The following is a 19,396-nucleotide window of genomic DNA, read 5'->3' as shown; positions in this document are numbered from 1 at the left end:
CTGGGCGCAGAAAACAGACTTTTCTGGAAGCATCGCATGCACACCGGGGTGCTCTGCTGCGAGTACACATTGCGCCCGTGATATTAGAAGTATCATTAACCTACGTACTGCATGACCGGGTAAACTGCATTTCACTATTAACTAAGTAATACTGGTGCACAGAGACGCCAACTAAAGAGCGAGTAGTGCCTGCTGTCGTGTGTGGCTCACCTAACGTGGTCCGTGGTATTAAAAGAAAGGAGGGGGGGGAGGAATGACTACGAGGTACGGAGATGGGATCAACGGTGTCTGCTTGGTTGTTACACTTAAATGTTGGGGGTCACTGCGAGGAGCCCACAACAGGCACGCAAGGTTTAGCATATTCGACAAATATGACTACTTTTAGAATACGCTTGATGGACGCGAAACGTTCTTCGTAAGAAATTACTAGTAGCACGGTCTGGGTTAAAGGCTCGCTGTTACATGCTGTGACGTGAAACGCGACTGTTTCCTACTTTACCGCGCAACCCCAACACTTCCTTCCTCACTAGGCTGGTGAAGATTACTCAAGTTGAAAGTACCAAAATAATGTAAAATAAGAACAATACTAGCGATGAATATCTATAAAATATAGTGTCATTCTGTGTTAGGCTTACTTATTTTTTGTTTAAATGTCTCCACTATTCACGCAGCCAAACCACTATCTTTCGGTCAGGTTTCCGTCGCTTACGGGCATTCTTTTTCTTTCAGTTAATTAGCCGCATTTCTCGCAGTCTAATTAAAGCGCTCGATCTTTAAACTTCACTACTAGGCTATGTGTCATCCGAGTAACAATGTTTTCTGCCACTCTTCTCGCCGCAGGCAGCAACAAGGTGGGCCGTTTGGCCACAACATGCCCATGACTCCCGGCGGCTCAAGTGACCCCAACAGGATGGCCTTCGCCTCTAATCGCACGCCAACAAGTCCGCAGTGGTCTGCTCCATCATGGCCGCCAGCACCGGAAACGCCAGACGCACCGGTGTACTGCAGCACGGGCGCATTGTTCCCTATGCAAGGCGGAAGTCACACGCCATCCGCAGGTCAGAGGTCGGCGTCGCCCAACGGCCGCTTCACATCGAGCGGACCAAAGTTTCCCATTCCGCCACCTCCGGCCGCAGGAGCCGCTTCCCCGCGCGTACAAAATACGTTCGGAATACCGCCGCCGCCGCCAGCTGGACAAGGGAGGTCGTCGCCTTCAAGCGGCGGTTACAGTCCCAACGCCTTCCAAATACCTCCGCCACCACCTCCCGGTGGCCGTACGGGGAATGCCTCGCCTTCTGTTTCTGGCGGTGGACGCAGCCCCGGTGCCTTTTACATACCGCCACCCCCGGCACAGTCCCTAGGAGGCATGGTGTCCTCGCCGACGGGCGCCGCCGAGGGCTACGAAGATCAGTCGTACTCGTACCCTCCGCCTCCACCGCCCATCGCGTCGTCATCGCCGGTGCCCGGTGGTTATGGCAGCGGCGGACCATTCCAACACGAACCGCCCACGCCGCCCCCTCCTCCACCTCCGCCATCTTCGCAGCAGGTCCCTGCGCCACCGCCACCACCACCGCTTCCTCCAGTTCAAGGTGGAGGAGGAGGCCCGGGTGGACCACCGCCGCCCCCTCCACCGCCACCACCCCCACCACCGTCGGGTGGTGGACCCACTTGGAGGCAGAAGCAGGTCAGTATATATCGGAAAAAAAAAAGAAGAGACTTCGACACGCGGCTGCGCACTTGCGCCTGATTTCGTTCCCATATGCCAAGAGACAGGAAACGCAGCTGAAGCTGAAAGAGAGATAGGTGAGTGATGCAATTAAGAAGTTCGCAGAAATAAAATGAAATCAGCTCGCGCAAGGCAGGGTAAATTGGAGATAATATTGAGAGGCCTTCGTTCTGCAGTGGACATAGAATGATGATGATGATGAGTGATACTGAGAGCAGCGAGCGTGCCGATATTGCGGATTCTAGGCCTGACCTGGAACTGAGAAGAGCGTCAGAGATTACACTAAAAAACAGATGACGACGGTGTACTATTGCTGATCTCTGCTTTCTTTTGTCTTCTCTCCGCTCTCTTCTAGACACGCAATAAGGATATAAAACGTGCTCGCACAAGGGGCCTGCAGGCCTCGCATGGAAAGTGAACACATGGAAAGTGAACACATGTAGAGGTCGATGCTCGCGTTTCCACACGTGGAAAACGAACGCACACAGCAGAATTTGAAGAGGTCAATGGTCTCCTGATTTTGTAAATCTATTAGCAATCCTTTACTTGCTTTATCCCCTATAACCTATGACCCGTACCTCAAAGGGTGACATGAGTACAGAAGACGTATATACCTGCATCCGCAGCACCGTGCTTATAGAAAGAGTGAGAGAGTTCTTTATTGAAGAACAGAGAATTCTGCCGGCATGTATGAAGACGCCTACATGCTACCCTGCGTAGGAAACTCACGTGGGAAATTTTTTTGTCGTAACAGCGGCGACGATGGCTACTTTCCGCCAAAATTGGCTACTTTACGACTGCATCTGATGACAAAAATTTGAGATTGGTTCTATGGCTATTTTCTGGCCACTTTTCAGTTCCACGAGGACATGTGTATTTGAAGGTAGGTAGCTTGCGGAAGTGGGCGAGGCAAAAAAAAAATATATAAGCAGCTGGTACGCAGTGGTGTTTAGAGAGAGAGAAAGAGCAGAGGAAGGCAGGGAGGTTAACCAGAAGTTTGTATCCGGTATGCTACCCTGCACTGGGGTTGGGGAATAGGGGGTTGAAAGCGAGAGAGAGAAAATAAATAATAAGGAAAAAAAACAATCACAACCACACACACATGAGAGCGTTTCGCTCAGAGGCGCTCTGACAGGCCAGTGGAGCGCAAGAAGGCTAGTAGTGCTTGTAAAGCCTTCTCCTGCGACGTTATGTACGGGCGATGGCGTAGTAGTCTTTCTTCTGATAGAGGATGGTCGTCTAACTTGTTGAGAGCATGGCAAAGAGATTGTCTGTGTGTGCTATACTCTGGATAGTCACACAGAACATGTCAAATTGTTTCTTCGTCGCCGCAGTGTTCACAGGTGGTGGTGTCGGCCATCCCTATGCGGAATGCATACGCATGGGTAAACGCGACGCCCAGCCATAATCTACACAGAACGGTAGCGCCACCTCGGCGTAGTCTTGGTGGCAGTCGAAGGCTTAACGTGGGATCAAAGGAGTGTAGTCGTGCATGCATGAAATGTGCCTCATTCCAATTTGACATGGTGCATTGGCGAGCGAGCATGCGGAACTTCGGAGCAGCGTCTGTCCTAGAAAGAGGTATCGACAGGTCGCGGTGCTCTGTATGGGCTGAACGGGCAGCTTGATCGGCCCGTGCATTGCCGATAATCCCACAGTGACTTGGTAGCCATTGAAATGTAATGCAGTGTCCTTTCTCGGTTAGGTGGTTGAACATCTCGGCAGTCTCAAATACCAACTGTTCGTGCGGACCGAGGCGTAAAGTCGACAGTAGAGACTGCAGTGCCGCCTTGGAGTCGCAGAAAATCGTCCACCTTTTTCTCATTTGGTCGTTAATGAAAAGCAGCGCGGCTCGAAGCGCTGTGAGCTCTGCTGCCGTCGATGTATCAAGTTCAGTGGTGTTTAAATGCACAGGTCAGTGTGTGACAAGCGAGGTCTCAAACAATCTCTGTCCACAACTTATAGTCTGGCGTAACGCCGTAGCCGGCGCGCGCGGCTGCATTCGGCGCGCTTAACATCGCCGGCGCATAGACAGAACATGTCCTCCTTCAGGCGCTCCACGCGGCCGGCGTTAGACCACAATACAGTAAAACCTCGGTGATACGATCACAGGTCATACGAATTTCGGGGTGATACGAATTTTTCGTTGGTCCCGGCCAAGGCCCATTGGCCTGCAAATTAATGGAGTACGGTTGTTGCGAACCGATTTTCACCCAGCGACGTTTGATACGAACGTACGCTACCGCCCAGGTACGAAGAGGTGCTGTCCGCGCTGTCGGGGAAGACGCGCCAAGCAGGTGCGAGCGCGCGAACGCAAGCATGGGCATGCGCGCCGCACTGCGAAATCGTCAGAATCACGGTGTAAGAAAAACGCTTTTCTTACGGTCAGAATAAACCTCCGAAAACGCGTCACGGCCTCCGAGATTGTGTGCGCGAATCTTTGAGGCTCTTTTGTGCCTCCGTGTGCCTTCGCGTTTAGATTACAGAGGGCATTAGCACCATAATTTTTTTTTCAACGCGTCGACGCGGGCTCCTGTCGTTGTACTGTGTTTACACGTGCCTGCCTCGTGCATCAGACAACCTATGAAAGGTAGACGAGGACCAAAAGAAGGCCAGGACCGTCTTGGCGAAGGAGTCAGGCCCAGGGGCGTAGCCAAGGGGGGGGGGGGGGGGTTGGGGGGTTCAAGCCCCCCCCCCCCCGAACTTTTTCAATTTTGCCTGCGTATGTATACACGCACACATACAAACACACGCACGAACATACATTAAGCATGGTTGAACCCCCCCCCCCCCCCCGAAAAAAATTTCTGGCTACGCCCCTGGTCAGGCCTCACAACGTCAACATGCGCGAATGTTGAGGTCGCACTTGTGCGGGCACGGCCGTATATCTCAAAAAAACATTGCAGTGGCTCAGCTCGGCTATGCCAGGATATACGTGGCGTTCGCAAAAGTTCAGCTGATTATTCTTAGTTTTCCAGATTGTCTAGGATTATTAGCCTTCTTCTGTTCATTCTTCGTACGCTGAACCGCTAATTGCCAGGCAACTACTTCGAGATTCGATGAGATAAGCTTCTCGGCTCTGCTGCGCCGTCGAGCAGCATTTGCGCTCTCCTTCTCCATGGCGTTACCCACCTGCAAACGCCAGTCAGAGGCGCTATCAAGCGGCTCCAGCGCAGTGCCAGACGGCGACTGCACAGCGAAGGCGAATAGCTGCGCGCTCCGGCGCCAGTGTGTCTGTCATGGCTACGACGTCACTCCTCTCGAATGCTCAGACCAGCAGCTGGGAGTTGCGCGAGGCGGTGGCGGAGAGCGCGTGAGATGCCGGCTCCGGTGAGCCAGCTGTGTGACATCACTGATCCTCGCGCATGCGCAGCACGGCTCATGAGGATCCACGCGAAATCGGCTCCGGCTAGAAAAGTGTAGCTAACGCTACAAAAACATCCCCAACACCTCCGCGATAACAAAATCATGCAAAAAAGTATACTGCTGTCGCGAGTCACACCTGGTTCATTAATTAAATACGCGCGTACAGGCTGTATATTTACGAGTGCTGGTATGATTGCCGACATCCAAGAACTTAAGTGAAAATCATTCAGGGTTCTTCCTGACGTTGCTGCGGCCCTGAAAAACAATGAATGAAAATGTACGCCAGCTTTCTTTTGTCGCATGCTAATTTTCCATGCTTTCCGGTGATCCGAATTTCGGATGATACGAATATTTTTGGTGGTCCCGTGAGATTCGTATCCCTGAGGTTTCACTGTACACTGCGCGCAGCAGCGGCGGTCGTTAAAATGGTGGCGTTCGGAGTACGGCCGTGGTTTACTCACATTCATGAATGATTACATGATTGTGCGCCTGCTCGAAGGGATTATAAATCGCATGTGAGTGTAGAACAGCAATAGCATGGACTGGTGCGACACTGAGAGAAAAAGGAACGCCTTGGAAGCCTTCGGAATCCGCTTTCGCAGGTACACACACGATTCGCTTTCGTTTCCGATGCAACCTATGTAGCCATCTTCTGGCTCTCAGGACGATTTAACGCAATGTCTGAAGAAAGTCGTTTCCGGTGCAAAGGCAAACAGTGCACAGAGTGAGAAAAAAAACACGCGTGTCCACCGAAAAGCACGGGTAGACAAGCAGAAATCGCGGAAAGCGTACGAAGTGTACGAGTCAGCCGAAGAACGCGGACACGCTCCAGGCAGACAGTACGCATGCGCCACTCCGAAGCTGATGTGCGGCGGCCTTTCTTTCTTTCCCTCTCTTTGATTCTCTTTTTTTCTCTTTCTTTATCTTTCTGCCTTTCTTCCTTTTTTCTCTCTACTTCTTTCTTTCTATGCTATTCTATGCTTTACTCTCTCCCCTCCTCCTCACCCTCACTTCCCATTCCCACCCCTTGCTATACTCTACTATACAAAGCTATGCCATGCTCTGCTCGCGTGCTTGGATAGCCGAGTGGTCACGACGCTCGCCTTCCGATCGCGAATACGCGGGTTCGAATCCTGTCTCGCCAAGAGTTTTAGATGCGAAGCATCTCTTGCTCGGGGGTATGTCCCGCGGCGTTGGCGTTGGCGTCCGCACTCACACTACGCATGCGCAACTCTCCTCCTTCCCTCTCTCCAACAGCTGCGTGTTACTCTCTCCACTTCTCTCCCAGCACCTGCGTGCGCTTCTCCTGCGTTCTCCCTTCTGCTCTTGCGGCGCATGCGCTACTCTCCTCCTCTAGTCTCCTCTCCTTCAAGTGTGAATATAAAGCGGGTAGACCGCTGCGCGCGTTCAGTCCAGCGCTTGCTTCGGTTGACTCCTCTGAAATGCGGGCTCGACATGCCGAAATTCTCTCCTGCGCAACGCCGCGGTGAGCGCCAGCGCCAGCGCATGCGCGTCCCCTCCCCCTCTCTCTCCTCTCCTACGCTGCCCCCCTCTCGCGCGCCTGTCGACCGCGTTCCCTGTTCACCCTGTGAGAATTAACGGCCAGGCTAGAGGGAAGACACGACGCGCGTAGTGTTCCTCTTCGCGTTCCACGACGCGAGTCGGTAGCATGCCCAACGAACGCCAACTGAACGCGATCGTGCAAGTGCTCCGGCTTCACATCGCCTCATGGTCCCCTTTAGCGGGAGATGGAGTAACTTTTTAAACCGGTGGTGGTGTGCGGCGTGACCACCCTTACTGCGCATGCACAAACCCTCTCCCCATACCTCCTCCCCCTCCCCCTCTCCACTGCCCCTCCCCTCTACCTCTCTCCACTCCCACTCCCCCTCTCCACTCCCCCTTTGAAACGCGGGCTAGACATGCCGAAACGCTGCTTCGCATCGCCCCTCTCCTGCGCAACGCCGCGATGAGCGCCAGCGCATACGCGTACCCTCCCCTCTCTCTCCTCTCCTACGCCCCCCCCCCTCCCTTCGCGCGCCTGACGACCGCGTTCCCCGCTCGCCCTGTGAGAATTAACGGCAAGGCTAGAGGGAAGACACGATGCGCGTATCGTTCCTCTTCGCGTTCCACGATTCGAGGTCGGTAGCATGCCCAACGAAAGCCAACGGAACGCGATCGTGCAAGTGCTCCGGCTTCGCATCGCCTCATGGAGATGGTGTAATTTTTAAATGCGATGCATTTCTTAGCCTTTGGCACTTTGAGCGATTCTATCTATCTATCTATCTATCTATCTATCTATCTATCTATCTATCTATCTATCTATCTATCTATCTATCTATCTATCTATCTATCTATCTATCTATCCGCCTACGTCTGGGTGCTCTCATGATTGCCTCCATAACTTGGTGCAGCCCATAACTGGCATGGGAGGGTAAGAGGATTTGACGAATACGACTGTGGGGTCATGACATGAATAACGCGAAAATCCTATCGCGTACGTCGTCAAACCTTTCCTCCAAACACGTGTGGAACATAGCCGTTTACCACGGGCCGCGGTGTACGGGTATGCGCCACAGGTGACTGACAAGTTATATCTACCCAGGAACGGCGAGAACAGACACTGGTAAATTAAATGCGAGAGCGTTAAGAAAAACCGACATCGGCAGCGTTGACCCGACGAATGTAAAAAATGAAAACCAGGATCCCAGCAGGGATTGAACCTAACCATTCTCCGTGGCAATCAGGTATTCTACCACAGATCCACGCCAGGTCTTTGAACTGGTTTGGAAAAACAGCCTACGCAGGCGTAATGTCGGTGCAACGTCAACTGTGGTAGTGGTGATGGCTATCTAATTTTGCGAGAAAGTAATAAAAATTACATGATACTCCTACGATGTGTACTTCTTCGATACAGGCGTCATATCAGATTAACGTCTGTGGTTCCAGTGTTGGCTCCGCTTTTATAGCAGTCTAATAAACACTGCATTTGTATTCCTATGATTCAGCAAGCTATATTGAAGCATTGGTCGACCCGGAGGAATGCATCAACGAAAGTTACGTATGATATTCACATCATCGCACCGTAAAATTCACTTAGTCCGCCAGAATGACGCAGTGTCCTATTCATTTCTTACGAGGCTGTGCGATGGCCTCACGCTGACCGAGGATGATGCCGACTGACTGACAGCCGCTTTGTAGACTAGGCTACATAGGCCCCATACGCCCACATAGTCTGCGAATATGACAAGCGCCATCCACTCATGTTGGTCTACTTAGCTCTATCCAGGCCTACTAGTCTCAACGGCCTATGCTTCACCAACGTGAAGGGTGACTTCAGGTTCCGACATATCGCCGGCTCTATCAACAGACAATTTGTCAACGAAATGACCGGGGCATCCACGATTTCCAACAGCTGTACTATACCTCATACTTCACTGCACATAGACCCCTCGTCACCGCGATCACTACCGAATCCAATAACAAGTCATGACCAGCTGCTGCCACTTACTGACGATGGTGATGATGACCTTGTTCAAGAACAGTCTAGAACTTCTTCCACACTTGCACACGGGTTCGTGAAACGTGCGTGCGTTCTTCATCATAAGGGACAAGTATAAGCACTACATATCAGCTTACCGCTTCTGGTGTTGGTAATACCCACGTGGCCGTTGGCAGCGTTACCCAACTGTAAACAACTGGTTATATAACACATATACGGCTCTTTAACATATGTGTTTGCGTATAAAACTTATACAAATTTTTAGCGTTATTTTATAACGTTTCACTCAGTAAAAAAAATTACGCTACAGTCACCTTCGCGCCGCATGCTACGCATACATCGACTCCCACGGTACGTGGGATCTGCCGAATATTTTTCTCTTTCTCTTTCCACCTCTTTCTCTCTCTCTCTCTGTACTCTTTCTCTCTCTCATCAGAGTTATTGCATTCCACAAATCGGCGCACGTGTTCTGGGAGCGAAGCAGAAGTTGAAGAAGAGGACGAAGAGAGCGCGCGCAGGGTTCATGATGATGATAGTTTTCTGCTCGCTCTACACGGACGAACGGTCGGCTTATAGGGACACTAAAGAGAAACAATGAATTGGTTTAGATTGATAAAGTGTGCTCGGAAAACTCTTGTGTAGTTTATTTCACCACCATAAGTTTATTATTGGAGGAGAAAACCAAGTTCAAAATTTTATTTTTAAATTTCGCGCCGAACTTTGTAATTCGTGACGTAAAAGATTTCCAAGAGCATTTAACGTATTTTGGCGCCACTGGCTCGACAAAATTTCCACAAACTCGCTTTGTGAAGTCTCTGGCCCCCTCAGAGGACAATGTACTTCGATTTAACCGATTAGGAACTACGTAGGCCCAAGCAGGCGCCGTCAAAAATATGTGACGTCACGGCAAATGGTGCGGGAATTCCAAGGTGGCGTCGCCACCTGTATTTTCCTTTTGCGCGTTTTCTCGCTTATTAAGCGTTTTCTCGCAGCAAGCGTAGTGTTTTTGGTATCGTGGAAGACTACTTTACTAATGCGAGAAAAATCGTTTTGCTCTTTAGTGTCCCTTTAAGGAGCTCCGCTGTTAAAAATAGTTTGTCTGCTAGTCTGTGGTCGAGACTGTTCGTGTGGAAATTGTACCTGCTCACGCTAACTGTTTTGAAAAGCGTGGATTCCGACTTCATCGTTTCTCCAAATAAACGAATAGAAATTCACAGCATGAAGATTGCACCGCACATTCACTTAGGTTCAGTAACACAACAGCGCTACCTTCCGGACGCTTCAGTGAACTTATGCTGAACGCTTAGAATAAAAACGCATCTTGCGCCCGGCTGACAGACACCAAAATACAGATTGTTTAATTTGTTAGAGTTAAACCCAAATTACCAGTCGGCATGTCGCGAGAAGCACTTGGCGTAGGGAGGAAAAGCGGCTGCACAAGAGAAGAAAATTATCAATTGTTTCAGGTACGCTACAACAGGAACAGAGATTAATTGACGCGAAACCAGGTTCATGAAGGTAAAAAAATCTAGACGTGGAACTACAGCGAAAGCTTGCTAGGCTCAGCTCGCATAGTCGTAAAAGGCATCTGCTGGTGTTCCACGGGCATTGCAGGTGTCGTGAATCTTCAGATTGAATAAGACGTTTCTGGGTCTTGCAGAAATGAAAGGGAGCTAAAATGTCGCTGACTCCTGTATAAATGAAAAGTCGGGGAGTTCGTTTAACACAGGGTCATTTAAAGACGACGAGGCGAGCGCGTGAGCGGATATATTTAGAAAGATTTCAGTGTGTCCGGGGATCCACACAAAACGAACTTCAGACAAGCTGTTATGCACATGTGTCGGATGTGTATTTAGCAGATGTGATTGCTTCATAGACGTTAAATGTACAAATAGTGAGATCTCCTGTAATACTGATAGCATTTAGACTGGTGAGGACTCAATTTTCTTTTAGCCAAGATGATCGCCAGAGAGAGAAAGAGAGGCGGATTGACCAGAGGAGATATACAGTTAGCTACCCTGTACTTGGGAAGGAAAAAGGGGGTATGAAAAAAAATCGGCAGATCCCACACTCTGTGGGAATCGGTTTCATGCGAAGCAATCAGCAAGTACTTCTATGATGTATTTTATGGCTTTGAGCCAAGCGTTACGAGGTGGATCGACGTGTTTTTGTAAGCGTAGTAGCCGTGTGCACATCGTGGTATTACCAGGCCCGTCGACGACGACAACGCTGGTGTTTAAAGGGTAACTTATGGTGCGATTTAATGTCAGCCCTGACGTTAGAGTACATTCGTCAGTATTATCGAAACTAAGTGCACTTTATGGTGCAATCATGCGAATATCATACGTAATTTCCGTTAATGTATTCCTCCGGGGTCGAGCAATGCTTCAAAATAGCTTGCTGAATCATAGTAATACAAATCTAATGTTTGTTAGACTGCTATAAAAGCGGAGCCAAAACTGGAACCACCGACGTTATTCTGATATGCCGCCTGTATCGTAGGAGTACATATGTAGTATTTATTGCTTTCTTGTAAAATTAGCCAGCACCACAACCACAATGAACGTTGAACCGCCATTACGCCTGCATAGGCTGTTTTTCCAATCCAGTTTGTAGACCTGGCGTGGCTCTGTGGTAGAATACCTGAATGCCACGCAGAATGCTTGGGTTCGATTCCAGCTTGGACCCTAATTTTTATTCTTTCTATTCTTCGGGTCAACGCAGCCGATGTCGGTTTTTCTTGACACTCTCCCATTTAAATTACCAATGTCTGTGTCGCCGTTGCTGGGTAGATATAAGCTGTCAATCACCTGTGGCGCACACCCGTACATCGCGGCCCGTGGTAAACGGGTATGTGCCACACGTGTCTGGAGGAAAGGGTTTGACGATATACTGGACAGGATTTTCACGTTCTTCATGTCATGGACCCGACAGTCATATTCGTAAAATCCTCTTACTCTCCCATGCCAATTTTGGTATACACCAAATTAAGGAGGCGATCATAAGAGTACCCAGACGTAGGCGGCTGGGTGCTCTCATGATCGCGTAATCGAATCCCAGCCGCGGCGGCCGCATTTCGATGGAGGCGGAAATGCTTTTGGCCCGTATACTTAGATTTACCTGCACGTTAAATAACCCTAGGTGGTCGAAATATCCGGAGGCCTCCACTCCACTACGGCGTCCCTCATAATTATATCGTAGTTCTGGGACGTAAAACCCCCACATGCCGCAAAGTCAACGTCTTAGCAACCCGTACCAGATGGCAAAAATTTCTCGAATCCGTCAAGAACGAGCGGAGTTGCAGGGGTTTGTCGCTTGCTTTGAGCGCTTTCTCTCTTCTCTCGTCCCGGCAAGCGCACTGGAAGCTACACATGGAGGGATGGCACGGGGGAAAGAAGTTACGTCAGCGCGCGTCATGACCTTGAGCGCGCGTGGTGATACGCGATCGCTCAAGGTCATGAGGCCGTTGTGATTACTGTGCGCGAGTGTGGCTCACTGTGTAATTTTAGCAGACTATTTAACGCGGCCACGGCACATGGCGGATCACCGTGACAAGAAGCGCAATTGAGCCAAACGCCGCTCTCGATTTACGTCGGATATTGGTAAATAGCATGCTGTCTGCTGTTCTACTTCAAAACAGCAGGCGTCCGTAGCTCCGCAGTGAGTGAGCACAGGACGAGCCTCTGTATTAAGAGAGGCTGAGCTGAAAAAAATGGCAACTTCGCGCTCCGCTTCTGAAGTCTCTTTGTCACGCATGACTGCAAGATTTGGCTGAGCTGTTCATAGCAGTGTCTGCTATCCGCAGGATATGTGTTCTCATCACGCGCGTGGAGTGGTTCTTGACCCCTTTAATACATCGCTTCGAAGAGCACTACAAGAACGTATGAAATGCGTGCAACTCCGAGCAGAGGGGTCGAGAGAGAACCAAGAGCAGCGACTCGTCCGCCTCCTTTTAAATTCCCGCCTGCCCCAGCAGCGACGCTCGTTTCGACTTAACCGAAAAGTCCCGCAGGAGCGGCGCCTTGCGCGTTCACCGTCAGACGAGGTGACGGGGGTGAGCGTCCGTCCACAAGGACAGCATTCATAACGCTCCTAACACACAGACAATCGGCACGTGCCACCGACTGGTCCGTTCACGTTGCCGTGCTGGCTCTGGGCGCTCGTTGCTATACCCGCCTTGCGTTCGTTCTCGCCATGGTAGCGCAAAGTGAACCGCAACAACGTTGTCATACCAGACACACGAGGCACTCTGCGCATGTGGCCCCTCCTCATGCAACTGTGGTTAGGGATTACGCAAAGTCAACGGCTTAGTAACCGTAGTGCTGGAACATAATCAACATCATGACGCAAAAATTAATTAGGACGTTAGTGGCTCAAGTGTACCCAGATCATCACGTATTGATGATCATAATGAAAAACTATGACGTTTGCATTGGACAGCCATTTTGGACTGTTCTAGCAATGTAATTGCAACTCAAAACATTTGCGAATCCGACGTTCTTTGGAAATTGGCGTTCGCGAAGCTTTCATCAAACAGCAAGACATATAGACGCATTATGACAAGCCGCAGCACATATCAATGATGAACACATCGTTCAGCCGTCCACCGCGGATAGTCTCTGGTTTGATTCCGGCCGCGGCGCTCGCATTTCGATGGAGGCAAAATGCTGGAGCCCCGTGTACTGCGCGATGTCAGTGCACGTTAAAGAACATCAGATGGTCTAAATTTCCGGAGCCCTCCGCTACGGCGTGCCTCATAATCATATCGCGGTTTCGGCACGTAAAAGCCCCCCATATTGTTATTACATCTTCCAGCCACCATGGAAACCTTGCATAAAAAGTGGAAGCTTTAGTCAGCATTGAAACGCGTAGAATCACAAAACAGGATATGAATGACATAGTACAAAAGCGGCACAATGCCCACGTAAGAGAATATACGTGGGGCGAATTTCTTCGACCAATGCATACGGTTACTTTTATTGCGATCATAACAAGGAAGGAAAAAAAAAACGGAACAGGATGAGCGCTAAGGTGCGCCATCGTAACCCTCGCTGGCGCCGCTCATTCTCTTTTACGCTGTGTGTTCTGAAACATCTTACAGCGTCACAATGACGCATGGGCGAATCGCCATAGCAGCGATAAGGCTGCCTAATATTTGCCCAGTTCATTCCTACATCTTTGACCTAAAAGAAAGTGGTGCGGATGCATCATAGCGTATGCGCGACGTAATGACACATGCACGTAGTGGTGGAGAGTTAGCTCGCGTTGGCATGATATACGTACACATGTGCTTGCGACCTGGTCATTAGAGCATTTTGCTCCTCCGCTGATGGATGACGTCACCATCAGGCACGGGGCCACTCAGCAACGCCGTTGAGAAACGTACTTACGTAAATAGCGGCCACACGAGCCGTATCAAGGGCGAGCAAGTAAGGGTCTGACCACCCGCCAGGTGACGTCTGCTTCTACTTCACTTCATAGAGAGACGGCTTATCATTCAACAACCGGGTTGTGTCCACGCCTCCCGTTTCCATAGAGGCGTTGATGCTGCGCCGTTCATGTGCCGCTCGTTACGCCCACCTCGCCGCATTTTAAACACGTTGCCTCGCTTTTGCGGTAAGCTGTTTTCCTTGTGCCTGCAGAAGTATTTTTGCTGTTTCTTGCGTTAAAAACATTGTTCGCAAGAAGCTTGTTATGCTGGGCAAGTGCATTTTGCTCGTGTATCATAGAGTATGCGCCGCGACGCCAGCCGGGGCTGGTTCGCAAGTGTAAGTTTTAGTTGACGCGCTGCTGGCCATGGCTACAACATGCTTGTCGTGAAACGCGGCCTTGCTTGTATCTGGCCGTTGACAACTCCTTTTTTTGTTGCTATCAAATCTGATGTCGTAGAGCAAGAAGACGCAGTGCGTATGCGTATTTTTTGTTTTGTACTTAACATGCTGTGATGCTCTTTACAAGTGTGTGATACAGTATTTTTTTTCTGCCCAATTCCCAACGTTAACAAGAAAAAGATAAACATTTTTGTATGGAGCCACTGCTTCATATTGTGTGCAATTGAAAAAAAAAGCGGCTCAAAAACGGCAAAAAAAAAAGCAATAAACAGAGCTCTGATCGCATTGTCTTTTTCCAATCAGCATGAGTTAATTCTATCTTTCTTTGGTTCATGCAAAGTCTTGGCAGATTTTCTATGCAGTAAAAAGGTTGCAATCTCCGATATTGTTACGTCTGTATGTACGGCACGCTCAAATTGAAACATTAAAGCTCTTGCACTCCACTAAAGACTACGTAGTTGAACATTTTAACTGCGAAAGCTAAACCAGATTCAAAAGCGTTGCTATCAAAACAAACAAAAACAGAGCTAAAGCAGGCGTCCGAAATCTCGGAAGACAACATTATCGTTCTAACCAAACTCTCGGGGCGCTGGCAGCAATACAGTAGCTAGGCAGCCATGGGCGTCCGCAGAACTTTTTTCAGGGGGGGGGGGTATGGTAAGTTAGCACTAAAAAGGCACTATTTATGGTCTGAGTTACGCACATGCGAAAACAATATCAAAACAAGGAATCATTAGATTGAAAAATACTTGGATTTTGTTAATAAAGAAATAACTAAACGTAATAAGCAAAATGCGAAAACATAGCACCGCTCTCAACGTGTTAATTTTGGCGCAAAGCTAGAAACATGAGAAAACACAGAGGAAAGAGTCAGGGGGGCAACAAACTACGAACTGTTTATTGACGGCAAAGATTGGAAATCAAGAAAACTTATACGCATGCGCAGGGGCGTGAAACTGTGACGTCAGCATGTCAATACGTAAGCTGTCCATTAAAAAAGGATCTCTCAGATTGATACGATACGAATGATGTGCCACTGACACAGGCGGACCCATTCCCTGAAATATGAAACGCTTCTAAAAGTTATCTCGCCGTTTGGTCTCTGCTCTTGCCAACAATCTTAGCTTGCTCGAAACGTGACGTACATGAGCATGCCTTAACATGCACCGGAAGATGCGCACCATCACTTTTGCCAATACTATTGGCGTGCTCCCTCAGGTGGTCATTACGTCCCGTTTGTCCTATGTATAGGACTTGCCATTGCCACAGCTCACAGGAATTTGGTAGACAACGCCTTCGGCACGCCGCCTGAAGGGTTTCAAGTGCCTCTTTTGGCACCCTTGCTGCTTAGCACTAGAGGTTCGCTGGCACAGCTGTGCCAGTTCATTTGGAGCGGAAAACATAACAGGAATTCCACGCCTAGTGGCCACCTTCATCAGGTTATGGCTCGCTTTGTGCACGCACGGCAGCACTTGTGGTTTTGCACGCTCCCGTTCTCTCAAGTGCTCCTCCAGAGTACTGATTTTCACTTTCTGTAGCAAAGACTCGGTGACGTCAACCAAAACCATCCGAAGAGAGCCAGCCTTTTCGAGTTTGCCAATCTGAATGCAAAGGCTAGTACATCATGGGTGAACACGACCTGCGCAACGCAGATTGAAGGCAATACAAAGCGATGCACATTTAACAATCATAAGACAATAGCGCTTTTGTGCTGCGAGGCAAGTAAGCGCAAGAAACATGCTCGTTTTTCACAGCCGGGCAAATATCTAAAAAGTGCAAACAATGGTCGGTCTGAAGCTCATGAGTGAAAGTTAGATCCTTAGGATTCGTCTTAAAGGCACCTAAAATGAAATATACCATTTCATGGTAGGGCACATGGCATATCTTATATTAAAGAATAAAAAAATCGTCAACACACCTAAAAATAGAAAATGGATGAAATAAAGTATAAACACATTGTAGTGCCTGGTCAATACGAGATAAAAAGATGTACTGAAATTGGTGCTACACTGGACCCGATACAAATGCCTTTCTTTTGTAGATAAATGCCACCGTTAAAAGAAAATAAGGTGCTGCTGAGATAAATTTCAAACACAGACATCAAAATAGAGACCGACATTTCTGCCCTAGCTACAAAATCAGCCTCGCCACTTTCTTCAATGCACTGCTTAACTGCAGAAAAGAGCTCAGGGTGGAACAGCATAAAAAAGATCATTCACATCTGCTGAAAAGAGATCCTGTATTGCCTTTGCAACGAAAACATTCAACACCATACACGTATGTTCCCCGCTCACTGATAATCGTTCGGAACGGTATATCAACCATGTGAGTTTTAGCGCTAAAAATGCTAGCAAGCTATCTGCTTTGGACATAGAAATCTGCTTAGACAAACGCTTCTTCACGCAGTTTGCCTACGTTCTTCTCGACTTTTGTCAAGCTCACTTTCACACACTTGAAATTCTTATTAACAGCCTGCAAGGCTTTTTCATTAAAGGCACGTGAGACAATATCACAAAACCATCTTCTCTGTCCGATTGCATTATGCATAAGTCATTGTCTCTGAAAAAAGACATTACACGATTCAACGCGTGCACCGTTGGCGTCCAGTTCCTGTTTTGGGCGCACACCTCTGGACACTGTCAACACCGTCCAGTAAGCACCGCTCACGCTGCTGCGAAGACGCTTTTTTTTTTTCATGTTTTAGCTTTGCGCCAAAGTTAACACGTTTAGCAAACTCAGGCACCAACTCGCCCTAGAACAAGTTCTTCTTTAGCACCACTCGGGTAAGAAGAGTATATGTTCAGTCTCGCTGCATGCGGGATTTCAACTCGCGCGAACTGATCACCACCAGCGCACAGTACAACATGGTCACCAACATATAACTGTAATCCGTCAGTTTTTTTTTGAATAGTAGCGGCAACCGTCTGGGATTTTTCTGGGCAAATTGCGTGATGACACGCGTGATAAAATCATCTTTGTGTTTCATAACACGCTCTCGGTGCACACTCATCATACAAAGGCCGTCCAACCTGTCATTTGTCATTGTTGAGCGTAGCCATGTTTTGACTCTCCTCATTGTACTGAAGGAGCGTTCGACGGTGCAGGTGGTAACTGGCAATGCCAGAGCTACCTCAATGGCTTTTGCGACAGCGGGGAAGAATGTCTTGGCCTGAAGCAAGAGTTCAGAATAAGTTAATTCTGAGGTGTCCCTAGTTTTGTTGTGCCACATCTCGTACCAAGATATGCTCTCTTCCTTGAAGTTCTCGATGCTATAAAATTCTTGGAGTTCATCAGAGAGGACAGCAAACTCAACAAGGCTCAAAGACTTCGTTTTTGTTGGATGAAGCTGGAGCAGCTTGAAGCTCTTCTCATTAGTGTCAGAAAAGCGGCGAGCCAAAGAAGCAGTGAGAGAGTCTAAGTAGGGCACATATATTGCCACGCGGTAATATTCCTCCGGCGACTGTATCCCGTAGTTGTCTCGGTGGGTCTGACGAGAGGCTTGCCTTGGCACAGATATCACTATGTTTAAGCGATTGGCTGCCTCAGTTGCTGTTCTCATGATGTCAGAGAACTGCTCTTCAGCGTTAGTCCGGTGGTCGCGAAATATATTCTGCAGCTCAGTGATGTGGTCGAGTACAGAATGAAAGTCCATTGTTACACTCTGCAGAACGTTCGTAACAGGTTCCAGTCGTGCGCTGTACTTCGCTACGATGTGCAAGCAGACAATGAAAGATGAGCTTGTCGTTGCACAGTAGAGGATGTGAGCTCGTTGCCTAGTTGCAGCATTCGAGAGAGAGATAAAAGCGAAGGAAAGGTAGGGAGGTTAACCAGGTTGCACCCGGTTTGCTACCCTACACGGGGGAGGGGGAAGGGGAGAAAAAAGAATAGAGAGAGCAAGGAGGAAAGAAGGAACAAGTAATACGCGCACGGTGTTCACCGCACACACACAGACAGTCACAACCGAGAAATATTTGACATCGCTTCCTCTGCGGTTGTCTAGAAGTAGGCGTTAAAAAAGGCTTGCAAGGACTGGCTCCAAGGAATCCAGAACTTGCAGTGCAGCATTCGAGGTTGATTCCATTGATGCGAGCTCCTCGAGGGCTTCAACTATGGCCACGTAATGTTGAGAGAAGATCCTAATCGACTTGTATTTTGCAGACCACCTTGTTTCACACAGCATCGGAATGTTGGGCACCAATTTCCTTCGAAGTACGCTCTCACGGAAGAAGTTTATGGTTTGCTTGATGATCCCTATTGTGTTGCGAATTTCAGAGACTTCGTTCAAATCGTTGATCACGAGATTCAGTTTGTGGCTTGCGCAGTGGAAAAATAGTGCCTTTGGAAGCTCTTTCTGTATTATTCTGTTAACTCCAGCTTCTCTTCCAGCCATTGTGGGGCATCCATCATACCCCTGTCCAACGAGGTTCGAAAGAATCAGCCCAGCATCCTTTAAAAACTTCAAGATTGCGGCGGTGATGCAAGCTGAGTTCAGTTGATTCAACTCTACAAATCCTATAAAATACTCTCGAACGCAGGCATCCGTTCCGCTCTTGTCAACGAAGCGAATGCCTATAGACATCTGCTCTGTTCCTGCAATATCTGCAGTTTCGTCCGCAAGAACGGAAAAAGCAAACGCTGTGTTAACTTCAGCCACTATTTCCTCCCTCAGGATGTCGCCACAGATTGTGATAATCTCGTTCTGGACTCGGACTGAAGTGTACTTTGCATTACCAGGAGAAGATGCAAAGTGTTCTTGAAGCCGAGTATCTCCTGCTTCTACCCGAAAGTCAAGGAGATCATTGAAAACTCCACTGTCAGACTGCTTCCCGCGTACTGGCAAGTCGTGCGTTGCACGAAATATAATGGTGGAAATGATCGGAAATAGTTTCTGGCGGTTCCTTTCAACTTGCTCGTGCAGAGCTTTGTTTAGCTGCTGTACAACGGGCAATTTCTTGCCTGACATCACACCCATAA

At 48.8% G+C, this 19,396-nt stretch overlaps 1 protein-coding gene across 2 annotated transcripts in view; it reads left to right on the top strand.

Moving 5' to 3' along the window:
• The window catches only part of LOC119398069 (basic salivary proline-rich protein 2), a 104,505-nt gene that overhangs the window by 23,092 nt on the left and 62,017 nt on the right, over window positions 1–19,396 (top strand). For both annotated transcript variants that reach the window (XM_037665325.2, XM_037665327.2), the window contains exon 2: window positions 841–1,684. In XM_037665325.2, the coding sequence (XP_037521253.1) occupies window positions 841–1,684 (844 nt within the window). The remainder of the gene's footprint in view (window positions 1–840; window positions 1,685–19,396) is intronic.

Source organism: Rhipicephalus sanguineus, chromosome 1, assembly GCF_013339695.2.
Source record: "Rhipicephalus sanguineus isolate Rsan-2018 chromosome 1, BIME_Rsan_1.4, whole genome shotgun sequence".
Classification (NCBI taxonomy): domain Eukaryota; kingdom Metazoa; phylum Arthropoda; class Arachnida; order Ixodida; family Ixodidae; genus Rhipicephalus; species Rhipicephalus sanguineus.
The sequence above is the reverse complement of the archived record's forward strand: the minus strand, read 5'-3'. Positions and strand labels throughout refer to the sequence as shown.